General features: G+C 42.5%; 1 protein-coding gene across 1 annotated transcript in view; it reads left to right on the top strand.

The window, feature by feature from the left end:
- The window catches only part of ELAPOR2 (endosome-lysosome associated apoptosis and autophagy regulator family member 2), a 93,096-nt gene that overhangs the window by 14,744 nt on the left and 63,879 nt on the right, over window positions 1-14,473 (top strand). Inside the window, exon 2 of the mRNA XM_069978415.1 lies at window positions 9,581-9,701. Within this exon, the coding sequence (XP_069834516.1) occupies window positions 9,581-9,701 (121 nt within the window). The remainder of the gene's footprint in view (window positions 1-9,580; window positions 9,702-14,473) is intronic.

Genomic DNA, 14,473 nt, shown 5'->3' with positions numbered 1-14,473 from the left:
CGAGCCCCAGATACTCACCCTGTCATGCAAGTCCCACTCCAGAAGACGGTTCCGCCGATCAGAAATCTCCACCTGACGGTCTGCACGCGCGTTATGTAAACAACAAGAGATGAGTTTGATGTCCATAGGAAATCACTGCTCCGTGCCGCAATTTCTCCATGATGGGACCAGCTTCTGGAGCGGGACTTGCAGGATGGGATAAGTATCTGGGGCTTTACCCCCGATGCCAGGCTAAAAAGGTTTCCTTTAAGTTATATTACAAAGTAATGTAACTTTAATATAGAAATGTATTTTTTAAATAATCCTCTTTATTCCCTGTTATTCCTTGTTGGAATGTTTTGACAAGATGCAGAAATATACTATGTTTCAAATTTTTTTTTTTATGCGAGTAAATAAATTGTAACCAAAGTGACCAAAGCAGTAAGTAGTCTCTTATTTGAGGCTCTATTAACGTAGCGATTATAGTTTAAAGATTCGCTATAATGATAAATTGCTAGTTTTTATCTTTTTTATAATTCTGAGATTATTACATTCACCGACTGCTGTTATGAATGATTATTTTTACATCGATTTATGGTCACTAATCGCTCCTCAGAACGACCCATGTTTAATCGACAAACGACTTATTACACAAACAGATATGTGAACAACTGGCGAACTACCATTGATTTTCTCCAAAATTCTGCAACTTAAAAAAAAAAAAAAGTTAGCAGTTTTCCACATAATTGGAAAACTAAGCAGACTTTAGCTTGTTAAACATCCATGATCTATCAGGTGTAAAGCTGGCTGTAGACTTGAGCTGTGTAAAGTGTATGGGAGATACATGACTGCCAAATGCTGATGTTGGGGGAGGGAAGAAATATTGGATTTTAGCTGTTTAATCTGTTTGATAACTAGGAGATAGATAAACTAGAGGAGTCTTGTAGCAGTTTTCTCCTCCCTCCATTTAGAACACGCGTGTATGCAGGTATTGGGAAGATAGCTCTCAGCAGAACAAGTGTTTGGCTGACAGCTTTCTAATGTGCATGGCCAGTTTAACGGGTTCTACAAAAACATCAGCTGAGGGACAGAGACCAATGCACATTTACAGGAACCAGAATTGGTGTATAGGAGTGTGGTAACTTAAGCAGTCTTCTCCCTAAGGCACTTAATTCTGTGTAATCTAAGCTTCTATGCCTAGTGCAAGAGACAAGTGTCTCCCTATAGACTGTTTATTTCATGCAGTAATGACATTGTCTGATCAATTAATCACTCACAGTGTAACATATATATATATATATATATATATATATATATATATATATATATATATATATATATATAATTTTAATTGTTCAATCCTTTTCTCCCCTGACATTATCTGATGGGGAAGAGTTAAAAGGCCCCTATCCACAGTAGACAGTTGTCCAATCCCCCCCCCCCCCCCCCCAAAAAAAAAAAAAAAAAACCCTGCCAGTTCAGGCCAACTTTTCTCTAAAGTATATGGGGGTCTTTACAATAAAGCATCCACAGATCTTCTAGAGCAGGGGTGTCAAATTCAAATAGACAGTGGGCCAAAATGAAAAAAAATTGAACAAAGTCACAGGCCAACCATGATATTTATTGAAGCCTGTGTTTATCATTCTTGACACTGTCAGGGAAATGTGCACATCACTGCCACATGTACAGCCCCTGATGCACAGACTAGGCTGTCCACAGAACGTGCCCTCATATCTGTGTTCATTTTAGGCGCTGGACTTTATAACACCTCCTACCCACCTATTTACCCCATCAATAGTGTCCAATATAGTTATCAGTCCCCCACTAGTGCTTCATATAATAGTCAGCCCCCTCAATGGCGCCCCAAATAATAGTCAGCCCCCCTGAATAGTGCCCCATATAGTATTCATTACCCCCAATATTGCCCCATATAGTAGTCATCCCCCCTCAATAGTAACCCATATAGTAATCATTACCCCTTAACAGTGCCCTATTTATTAGTCCCCCCCCTAATAGTGCCCAATATATTTCTCAGCCCCCCTCAATAGTGCCCCATACAGTTGTTAAATATATAGCAGCAGCTTCTATGCCTGCCGACGCAGGCAGTTTATGTGATCACGCTACCTGTGCTACCTCACTTCTTGAAGAGATTTCTAATAGTAGGAGGCACTGCATCCTGGCCCTGGTATTTTGGTGACATTATCACACACGCTGCCTGCACTGGGTGCATCCTGCAGAAGATTATAAAAAACTGGAAAAGTTGCCAGCACCTGTAAGCCTCTTCACACTGCAGGTTGCATGCTGCATGTGGCTTAAGTACAAAAAAAACCAAACAAAAAATCAGAAAGTGTAACAGCAACCTACAGGTGCAAGTGCTTACCGTATATTCTCCCCCCGTGTCTCTGAGGACACCTTAATGTGGTGACATGGTACACTCTGATCAAATGGTTTGCCAAGATCCCCATTTTTTAATATCTATAGAGCAGGTTTTTATTGTGTGTATGCCGGGAGGGGGGGGGAGTATGTATGATAAGCACTTGCACGTGTAGGTTGCTGTTGCACTTTTTTTCCTTTTTTCTGCATAAGATTATAATATGGGTGGTATGGGCGGCAATCCGGACTGCCCATATTATATATAGTTGCGCTGTTGACCGGCCAGCTGTAGAAAGTTTACTGATTTCCTCTGCAGAGCAAAAATAATGGCAAAGCATTGAGGAGACTCTAGAACAGGCAGGTCAAACCCTGACCTCCGGGCAAGAGGTCAGTCACATGGTCGACCATGTTTTTGTCTATGCCAAAATTTTGATCCATTTTTTGATCCATTTTTTTTTTTTTTTTTTAATGGAAGTCCATGAAAAAATGCATCTTTTTGTTCATCCATTTTTATCCTTTTTTTGCATAAAACAAATAAAAAAAATGAATTGCAAAAATGCAGTGTGAAACCAGCTGGTTTCATTTTTTGGTGGCTTAGTTTTTTGGTGCTTTAGTTTTATTTTGGGGGTAGGGCTTTTTGAGCATGTGATGTGCATGCTCTTTATTTCAGACTCGCTTAGTGTTGTGATAAAAGCTGCTTCTTTTTTCAGCAGTGATAAGTGTTTGTTCTTACTACACAGCCATGAATGATTGGGTGACATTCCAAGGTAAAGAGCTCTTCTAGTGACACAAATGCTATCTGAAGCACGTAGCAAGGTGGGATGTGACAAGATGTGGTTATAAACTGAGAACAGAGTTGTGCTCTGTATATATGGTAGCTACTTTACTTTATGATGTCTCTTCATTACAGTCCTGGTGAAGATGTAATCATTTAACCGCAAGTTATTTATCACAGATTACAGTTTTCCTCTAGAACTTAGTACAACCGTGTTTTAAGTGATTGTAGAAATACCAGGTATTTCTTTAACAACTATAAATCGATTCCTGATATCACCCTGGGGCTGGGTTCACACTACGTATATTTCAGTCAGTATTGTGGTCCTCATATTGCAACCAAAACCAGGAGTGGATTAAAAACACAGAAAGGATCTGTTCACACAATGTTGAAATTGAGTGGATGGCCGTCATTTAATGGCAAATATTTGCTGTTATTTTAAAACAACGGCTGTTATATTGAAATAATGGCAGTTATTTACTGTTATATGGCGGCCATCCACTCAATTTCAACATTATGTGAACAGAGCCTTTCTGTGTTTTCAATCCACTTCTGGTTTTGGTTGCAATATGAGGACCACAATACTGACTGAAATATACGTAGTGTGAACCCAGCCTAAGGCTGGGTTCACACTACGTTTTTGCGATCTGTTTTTTTTTTATTTTTGCGAAAAAGGTTTCATGAGCCCTCCTATTTTCCCCATTGTTCCGGATGGTAGAGCCCTAGTCTATCTTGCTGAAACACTGAGGGTATATTCATTAGATTTGATGCTGTATTTATTCATCTAGTCAAATCTGATGCAGAAAATCCGCTGCGATACGGTACGTGTGAAACTACCCTAAGGGTACAAACCCACTTGACGTATTTACTGCGTGAAAATAAGCAGGCAAAACGCAGGTTGGCTTTATACGATTGTTCTGCATTAAAATACGCAATTGCGTATTTTTGAAGCGTGAAGCTACATGCGTTTTTCACACAGGTTGTTAACAACTGATGCTTTGCTAACAACAAGCTTCACGCTTCAAAAATACGCAATTGCGTATTTTAATGCAGAACAATCGTATAAAGCCAACCTGCGTTTTGCCTGCTTATTTTTAAGACTGATTCACGCAGCAAATACGTCAAGTGGGTTTGTACCCTAAGGGTGCCTTTACACATGGCTGATTCGCCCTGTAAAGTCTATAGGCAGACATACTCGCAGCAGGATGGACATCCCGCTGCCAGTATGTCGGGAGACCACCCTGTTTACCTCTGCCTGGAGCATATACATTACCTGCTCCACGGTCCGGCTTGCTTCGGGGGTTCCCAGGTGCACGTCCCGCTCAGCTAATCTGTGTGCTGCCCCACCGCCTTTACAGGACAGGGATCCGCAATGAGAAATCCACTGCAAATCCGTCATGTGTGAAGGCCCCCTAAAGCTGGGTTCACACTACATTTTTGCAATCCGGATCAAAACGCATCCATTTTTTTAACATACACCAAAACGTAGCTGCCCTTTTTTTCATCCGATTTTTGCAAAAACATGGAGAGAACGGATCGCAAAAACGTAGTGTGAACCCAGCCTAAGGAGGGTAATTTGTATAAATATATACATACATTTTTAGCTAATAAAGAAACATAAAAGAAGACACACCAACACACCAAAACCTTGCAACGAACCTAAATGTTCTTTTTCCTGCATCAATGTATAACAGTGAAATAAGTTAGGAAAGTTGGTGACAGCAGCCATGATTATATTGCCATAGTGCTCTATTGGCAATCATATCAGGTTTTTGTTTTTTCTGAGCTCTCCTTGGAACAGATGTGATTTATAAAATAGCTAAATAAATGTTTACAGAATAGGACAGCTAAAGGACATTGTTTGGCTATGTTTTTGTCTACATTTTTTTTCAAACACCTTGAAGCTATTTGTTTAAATGGCCGCCATGATCACAGAAAAATGCTGTAAATTATAGGAGTAAAATTATGAACAACTAGTAACCTGGCAGCAGAAATATGCCATATACATTGTTAGGCATGTCCTACACAGACTAATAAATGTATAAACATGTTATATACCTGTAACAAAAGCTGGGGTGGCGGTGGTGGTGGTGTGTGTGTGCGGGGGGCTTTACCTGTGAATAACAGCTGTGTATGCATATGTTCAGCTAACTTTCTTATCACTGCTAGTGACTGCATCCCCAGATCTATAAATGAATGATGTTTTGCTACACCCTTCCTGTACAAATATAAAACCCCACAAAAGGACAGCTAATCTGCTCATTTGTGCACACAATTCTAATAGTTTGCTTTAGAAATTTATTGCCACGCAACCGGCTGTAGTTAGGTATCTGTGAAGCCAGTGTAGGTTCACGTCTAGATTCCATTTTTAAATAATATATTTTAAAACATACAAAAGGTAACAGGTAATAATGATCATTGGATGCCAGTAATTCTATTGTAAATGGTACTTTTCTGCGCTATCACTACTAGTGTATATATAAATAAATATATATGTTGCAACATTTAGCGTAGACAGATGCAGATAAATGTTATGTAGTGTCAACCCAGTTCTCGGTGTATTGGGGATGCCCCAACAGGAAAGTAGAGATGATAATGCATGTATCTAACTAAGTATCCACAAGGTGTTCAAAGTGTATAGTTGAATACTTGGCTATAGTATCTGGCATCGCGGTATATAGTTCAATTTAACCCACAATTATACAGTATGACAAGGAATTTTACTTACAAAAGTGGGCACAGCGATGGGGTAAAAGTTCGTGCCAAGCTAATCCGAGCCGATATCTAACCAACCCTGAGTTATATTTAGGTAGGCAAAATATATAGGGGTCATGGTGGCACCTACAGGACAGCAGGATAAAAGGGATTTACATAGGGAATTAATTTTTTTCCTGTGCAAGCAATGTCAGGCATGCTTACAAATGAAAGGTGAAAAATGCAGGTAGGACATACAAAACTAAGATTAAGGGCCATATAACCTGCCACACTAAGAGTGCTTTATATTCCTTACAATGCCCCAGTGATAACATGTATATAGGATGCACAAAAAGATCCTTAAAAATGAGAATAGGGGAGCACCTGTACAACATAAAGAAAGGCCACCCACTCTCTCGCCACTCCAGAGATAAAAATAATGGCAAAATTGAGGGATCCTCATTTGGGGGAATAGAGAGGGTTTGATATATTTGGCAGGGGGTAATTATATACATCAAATATCCAGAAAGGAAGGTGAATACATCTTCAACTTTAACACACTACAACCAAATGGACTCAACTCCAAGATAGAGCTATTTGTATTTTTATGTACAGTACATCAAATAATCATGGACTTATAAAAGGACAGTGGGGAAGACTGCACACCTTCTTGACAAAGAGGACAGAGATTGGATTCCTCGAAACGCGTTGAGGTGCAGAGTGCTGTCTGACCCTTACTAGGATTCTTAGGAGATGCAGTGAAGTCATGCAGTACTTCCAGTGGCTGAACACACAACGGCAAGTGAGCGCCACTTGCCAGAAGAACAAACGATATACAACTATACATTTTGCACACTTTATGGGTAGTTTATTAGATATGTGCATTATCATCTCTCCTTTCCCATCGGGACATCACCAATACACCAAGCACCAATGCAGTGGAGCCGACAGCACGTTGACACTACAAAGCATTTATCTGCGATTGTGTAAGCTAAATGTTGGAATATATATGTGTATTGATATACTGTATACACTAGTAGTAATAGTGTGGGAAAGAACCATTTTCAATAGCATTACTAGTCTGTTTTTGGCTGGCAGATAACCAATTAACGCTGCTGCACTCATCTTTCCTGAGATTCTTAATGGCAGCACATGTGTAAAACTGCTTTTTCAGTGATCATTGGATTCCATTTTTAAGACACTGAATAAGTAGCCTGCTATATTATTTGACACCACAAATGAAAGGCAGATGCAAAGATTGTCCCTCTGGTTTCCAGGAATACCCCCTGCTGGATCTCTGCTCCCCACTTAGCTATCCTGGAATGAGAAGCTCGGCCACGTCACTGCGTTTTTTCTGTCTAGGTTTGCTCTCCAACGCTTGTGCATGCGCCATAGTGGAAATCAGGCCCAGGCCTTACTAGAAACCAGGGGGGGTGGAGAAGAAGACACCAGAGACATAGCAGGCCTAGGGCACAGACACTCTAGGCCCACCTCATGACACGACTGCTGAAGAATAAATGATGATTTCTTACCCTAAACATGGCACCAGGAACATTTTTAAAAAACCCCGGGAAGGACTTCACTTCAACTAATGAACAGTGACAGTGGTTTGGGGGGTGATTCGGTGGGTACAGAATCGCTTTAAACCTGCCTGGGATAAACATATATCTATCCTAAGATAATAAGAAGGGAAATACTAAAAGGACATGCCAAGATGGACCAAGTGGTCTTTTTCTTCTGACAATCTTCTATCTTTGGGTACGTGCACACTACGGAATGGCGACGGAAAACGCGTCGCACATTCCTCAGCTCACACCCGCTCGCAGACTGTGGTGGGCACGCGCACACCGGCGTCTCCACCCGTGTTATAGACTCCATTCTATGCATGGACGGATTCCGTTGCGCATAGAATGGAGTCTATGACACGGGAGGAGACACGTGCCCCCGCAACAGTCCACGAGCGGGTGCGAGCTGCGGATTGTGCGACGGGTTTTCTCTCATCTCTACAAATAATAATTCTTCCTTTTCCAAGTAGAACACAAAAAATATCTGCCAATAAAAGGATATAGTATTAAACGCACTAACAGTGCATGTCTGTTGATTGGTAATGGGCTTTTTGTATGTTCAGAGTACACATTCCCTGCAGGCTGCGGACCTGTGATATGTGTCTCTTCATCTGTTTCCTGGGGATGAAACAAGTTTCCTGCATGGTTACTTCACTGCAAATTCTGAACTGCTTTCCATAAAACTGGAACAGTTGTACACACCTAAATCTTGTTCTTTCTTTTTCCTGTTCAAACATATCAGCCCTTTAAAATTTCCATGATAATCTACAATTTAATAATTCCATAAAAGCAATAAAGAACTATGCAGCACTCCCAAATGTGGTAAAACCAAACAGTGATGTTTTTGATAGTGCTCTATAGTCTTTCACTGCTACCTGAGGAGGAAAAAAAGAGTCTAATTTCCACACTGCTGGCACGTGGATCAGCTGTGCACTTTTATGTCATACCTATACATACTTTTAGAGGATCAGTTGATCTACCATTATGCTTTGGACTGTGAGGGGAAACAGTAAGTCCTATAGGATAAACTATGTGCCCCGTAGTGTTTACCACTCCATTTGCATGGAGTCAGGCGTTGTAGGCTTCCTCCATCAATCATACTGCAGTGTCTGACACTAAGGACAACTTTTGGATCTATTGAAATGTTATGATATTTCCAGACTCAGGCTTTGGCTTTCTCTCCATAGTCATTCTGAGAAAGTAGACTGTAGCTCAATCATTTCAGTAAATTGCTGGCCATTTGTTTTCCACTCCGTTACTCATCCACTGAAAGGAAATCCAAATGTCTTTGTGCATTGCTTGCAGAGAACAGAACTGACTCTATTTGTTTTACTGTTAATTCAATTTTAAGTCTCAGAAATAATATAATCCTTCTCACTTTTATTTAATTTACCTATATATAAGCAAAACCTGCTTAAAGCCACACAATACTCACATGGTGTCACCCAGTGCAGTGGTCAGTGCCATACTTACCCACACACTCCTACAATATTCACATACAATCTTCACGTTGTGCCAGACAGTGCCCAGAGAGACACAATTTGCTCAGTTAATAATACAGCTGGTTATAGATCCCAGTGACACAGAACCCCAGCCGTCTCTAATGTTCTGTGTTTGGATCAAGAATGAACCCTCCAGTTATATTGCTGGTAAAAGTTGTAGAGAGCCGTAAATAGACTATATGTGCATCATATGAAGATCAGACTATGTAAGATTGACTATGTATGGAAAGATTCATAGTACTCTTCTTTTATCAATAATGCTATATGTTGCACAGAGATATTTTGTAACCTTTTGATATATACAGTACATATATATATATATATATATTTATACAGTACATATATATATATATATATATATATATATATATATATATATTCTTATGAGATCATGTTCATCTGTTTAAGCAAAAGATCAGACCCCTATGACTCTCAGTTCTAACAGCACCATGAACAAGGGAATGGAATGATGTTATCAGTTATTTTTATGTAACTTCACACTAAACTGTATATCGGATTAAGAATGTTGTTGGATTTTATATATTCGTTTATATATCCTGTTACCCTATAGATATAGCTCATATAGAATACCAGGACAGTGCTTCTGTTGCAGTAATGTTACAAAGGACTCAATGTGACTGTATTAGTATACAACATGCTTATAATCAGAATATAAAAATTGGATTTTTCAGGGCGATTATCATTATGAATACACAGAATGTGAAAGCACTGGATCCAGGTGGAGAGTTGCAATTCCAAATCCGGAAAAACAATGCTTTGGATTGCCAGATCCTGTCAAAGGAAAAGACTGCAGTAAGTAGACTGTAACACAGCTGACAATGTTGCCTCGTGTGTGAAATTGATTAGTCTTAGTACTGTATACAAAGCCATGGTATGTGCTAAGATCATGTAGCCATGTGCTGCTTACACGCTTCAGGGACTGAATTCATGCTCTGCTACCTGTATTATCATTGCCACCTGTAGCTTGCAAAGTTGTCTCATGAAAATGTAACTGTAGAACTGTAATAATCACCTTGACTTCTTTAGGTAAGCATAATTATGTTTAGAAAGCACGTGAAAATGTTTGGCTACTGTGATATCTTTAAATTGTTAACCAAGTTTCATTTTATTGATAAACAGTTTAAAGGGCTATTCCAGAGATATAACTTATAAAACACGGTGTCAGAAAAAATAGCAATGTATGCTGCACCTGTTGCCAGTCCCCCATTGGTGCCATTCTGAACACCATGAGAAGTTGATGAAGAAAGCATATCAGAAAACAGTAATACTCGTCAGTCCAAGAAATGGTTTTAATTCCCCAAATTGTAAATAGTATTATTTTTTTGGTAGTGTGTATCACATGCATTCATCGTAATGGGGAAACTAAATAGGCTTGGTGTCACTGTGGGTCCCTAATTCTGCTATGCGTAAAGGACTTTGTAATGAGAGCTATTTGCCTCATGTGGACACAGGGCTTTCACTTGGGTAACAGCGCAACAGGCATATGACCTGCAGTGTTGACCTATTATAAAAATGTAGCACTATTACCCATCTGCATCATTGTCACTGGGCTCAACTCCACTGTTTTACTATTTTTTTTTTTTTTTGTTTGTTTGTTTTAGCCATCTTATGGAGACATCAAAGTTATATTAAATTTATACAGCAAAAACTGCTGTTTACTGTCTAAATGTAATTCCTCCCGTCTGGGTGCTTTAGTGCAGTGCTTCCCAACCTTTTCCACCTCGGGGCACACCTTGGAAAAAAAAATTTCCTCGGGGCACCCCTACTAAATAATGTTCTACAAAATAAGAAAACCGTCATACAGTGACTCACAGGTGACGTCTTCTTTGATCTGAGGCGTCACTTTCCCTTTTCCTCTCCATCAAGTCCAGTCCTCCATGATGATTTCTTCCAGATACGTTTCATCTCTTCAGAACCTGCGAGACAAACAATTTAGGCTCCGCACATTTTTAGGCTCCGCACTGTTTGGTGTTATGTGCAGTAAAGCGAGTAGGGATGTGGGATGCCCCCTGTATGTAGGATCCCCTGCTGTGCCCCCTGTATGTAGGATCCCCTGCTGTGATGAACTAATAATGCCCCCAGAGGTGCCCCCATGAACTAATAATGCCCCCAAAGGTGCCCCCATGAGCTAATGGTTCCCCCATGAGCTAATAATGCCCCCAGAGGTGCCCCCATATACTAATAATGCCCCCAGAGGTGCCGCCATGAACTAATAATACCCCCAGAGGTGCCGCCATGAACTAATAATGCCCCCAGAGGTGCCCCCATATACTAATAATGCCCCAGGGGTGGCCTCCATATACTAATAATGCCCCCAGAGGTGCCCCCATGAGCTAATAATGCCCCCAGAGGTGCCCCCATGAACTAATAATGCCCCCAGAGGTGCCCCCATATACTAATAATGCCCCAGAGGTGCCCCATATACTAATAATGCCCCCAGAGGTGCCCCATATACTAATAATGCCCCCAGAGGTGCCCCATATACTAATAATGCCCCCAGAGGTGCCCCATGAACTAATAATGCCCCCAGAGGTGCCCCCATATACTAATAATCCCCCAGGGGTGGCCTCCATATACTAATAATGCCCCCAGAGGTGCCCCCATGAGCTAATAATGCCCCCAGAGGTGCCCCCATATACTAATAATGCCCCCAGAGGTACCCCCATATACTACTAATGCCCCCAGAGGTACCCCCATATACTACTAATGCCCCCAGAGGTGCCCCCATATACTAATAATGTCCCCAGAGGTGCCCCCCATACACTAATAATGCCCCCAGAGGTGCCCCCATACACTAATAATGCCCCCAGAGGTGCCCCCATATACTAATAATGCCCCCAGAGGTGCCCCCATATACTAATAATGCCCCCAGAGGTGCCCCCATACACTAATAATGCCCCCAGAGGTTCCCCCATATACTAATAATGCCCCCAGAGGTTCCCCCATATACTAATAATGCCCCCAGAGGTGCCCCCATATACTAATAATGCCCCCAGAGGTGCCCCCATATACTAATAATGCCCCCAGAGGTGCCCCCATATACTAATAATGCCCCCAGAGGTGCCCCCATATACTAATAATGCCCCCAGAGGTGCCCCATATACTAATAATGCCCCCAGAGGTGCCCCATATACTAATAATGCCCCCAGAGGTGCCCCATATACTAATAATGCCCCCAGAGGTGCCCCATATACTAATAATGCCCCCAGAGGTGCCCCCATATACTAATAATGCCCCCAGAGGTACCCCCATATACTACTAATGCCCCCAGAGGTGCCCCCATATACTAATAATGCCCCCAGAGGTGCCCCCCATACACTAATAATGCCCCCAGAGGTGCCCCCATACACTAATAATGCCCCCAGAGGTGCCCCCATATACTAATAATGCCCCCAGAGGTGCCCCCATATACTAATAATGCCCCCAGAGGTGCCCCCATACACTAATAATGCCCCCAGAGGTTCCCCCATATACTAATAATGCCCCCAGAGGTGCCCCCATATACTAATAATGCCCCCAGAGGTGCCCCCATATACTAATAATGCCCCCAGAGGTGCCCCCATATACTAATAATGCCCCAAGAGGTGCCCCCATATACTAATAATGCCCCCAGAGGTGCCCCCATACACTAATAATGCCCCCAGAGGTGCCCCCATATACTAATAATGCCCCCAGAGGTGCCCCATATACTAATAATGCCCCCAGAGGTGCCCCATATACTAATAATGCCCCCAGAGGTGCCCCATATACTAATAATGCCCCCAGAGGTGCCCCCATATACTAATGCCCTCAGAGGTGCCCCATGAACTAATAATGCCCCCAGAGGTGCCCCCATATACTAATAATCCCCCAGGGGTGGCCTCCATATACTAATAATGCCCCCAGAGGTGCCCCCATGAGCTAATAATGCCCCCAGAGGTGCCCCCCATATACTAATAATGCCCCCAGAGGTACCCCCATATACTACTAATGCCCCCAGAGGTGCCCCCATATACTAATAATGCCCCCAGAGGTGCCCCCCATACACTAATAATGCCCCCAGAGGTGCCCCCCATACACTAATAATGCCCCCAGAGGTGCCCCCATATACTAATAATGCCCCCAGAGGTGCCCCCATATACTAATAATGCCCCCAGAGGTGCCCCCATACACTAATAATGCCCCCAGAGGTGCCCCCATACACTAATAATGCCCCCAGAGGTTCCCCCATATACTAATAATGCCCCCAGAGGTTCCCCCATATACTAATAATGCCCCCAGAGGTTCCCCCATATACTAATAATGCCCCCAGAGGTGCCCCCATATACTAATAATGCCCCCAGAGGTGCCCCCATACACTAATAATGCCCCCAGAGGTGCCCCCATATACTAATAATGCCCCCAGAGGTGCCCCTATACACTAATAATGCCCCCAGAGGTGCCCCCCATGAACTAATAATGCCCCCAGAGGTGCCCCCCATGAACTAATAATGCCCCCTGCTCTGCCCCTAAAAAAAAAAAAAAACCATCCTACTCACCTAATCCGCGCTGTGGCTGCAGGCAGAAGCTCTCCTCCTCCTCTTCGGGCTCCATCTTGCGAGCCGCGGGGACGGGACTTCCGGCAGGCGTGGTGACGTCCCATCATCACGCCTGCCGGAGAGGTCATGTCCCGGCCTCCCATAGGCTGCTGGTATGAAGTGCCGGCAGCCTATGGGAGCGAATATAGGAGCAGGACGCTGACACTTCCTGCTCCTATATTCTGCTAACTTTAATGTTCCGTCCGCTCATAGTGCGGGCGGAACATGAAAGTGATCCGTGCATCCCGAGGAGCTGCGCGGCTGCAGCTTCTTGGGATGCTTAAAGAGACAGCGCACATTTCCCACCGGGATCCCGCGGCACCCCTGGCGGGTTCTCCCGTCACACCAGTGTGCCGCGCCACCCCGGTTGGGAAACGCTGCTTTAGTGAATAGATTTTATGCAGTATCCGTACAGGGATGCTGACTGCATCTACATATAAGCTGCTAGGTTGGAAATGCTGTTGAAGTTCATAGTCTGTATAAATGCCATTTCTGTTTTATGTATAGCGTACTTATTGTATAAAATTATATTTATATCAAGCATCTCTGCTTGCTGCCAGTAAATGGTAACATCTTCAGGTATGGAATATTTGTGCTACCACATCCCTGTTACAATGTATTTTTTAACGTTTTAAACTTTTCATTGTACAGTGTTTTGAAGGGGCTATCCAAACATTAGAAATAGTTGGTCTACTCTCAGGATAGGCTATCTATATTAGATAGGTGAGTGTGGCAGCCTCTCAACATGTATCTCGGCTTGTACATGGAATAGCCATACTAATAGCGGTAGTAGGAGGTGCTGCGCTGATGTCCCAAGCAGGTGAACTGAATAACTCTGCAGTACTTTGCACTGCTACTTCAAATAATACAGCTGTTGCAGGTACATTTAGAGGCTGCAACACCCACATTATATTCACTACATGGTCAAATAGCTGATCAGCCCACCGTGCCAGCAGTTGGGCCCCTGACAATCTAAGACTTACAGATTATCTAAGGCCATTAGTTTTT

This window comes from Dendropsophus ebraccatus, chromosome 1 (genome assembly GCF_027789765.1).
Source record: "Dendropsophus ebraccatus isolate aDenEbr1 chromosome 1, aDenEbr1.pat, whole genome shotgun sequence".
NCBI classification, from domain to species: domain Eukaryota; kingdom Metazoa; phylum Chordata; class Amphibia; order Anura; family Hylidae; genus Dendropsophus; species Dendropsophus ebraccatus.
The sequence above is the reverse complement of the archived record's forward strand: the minus strand, read 5'-3'. Positions and strand labels throughout refer to the sequence as shown.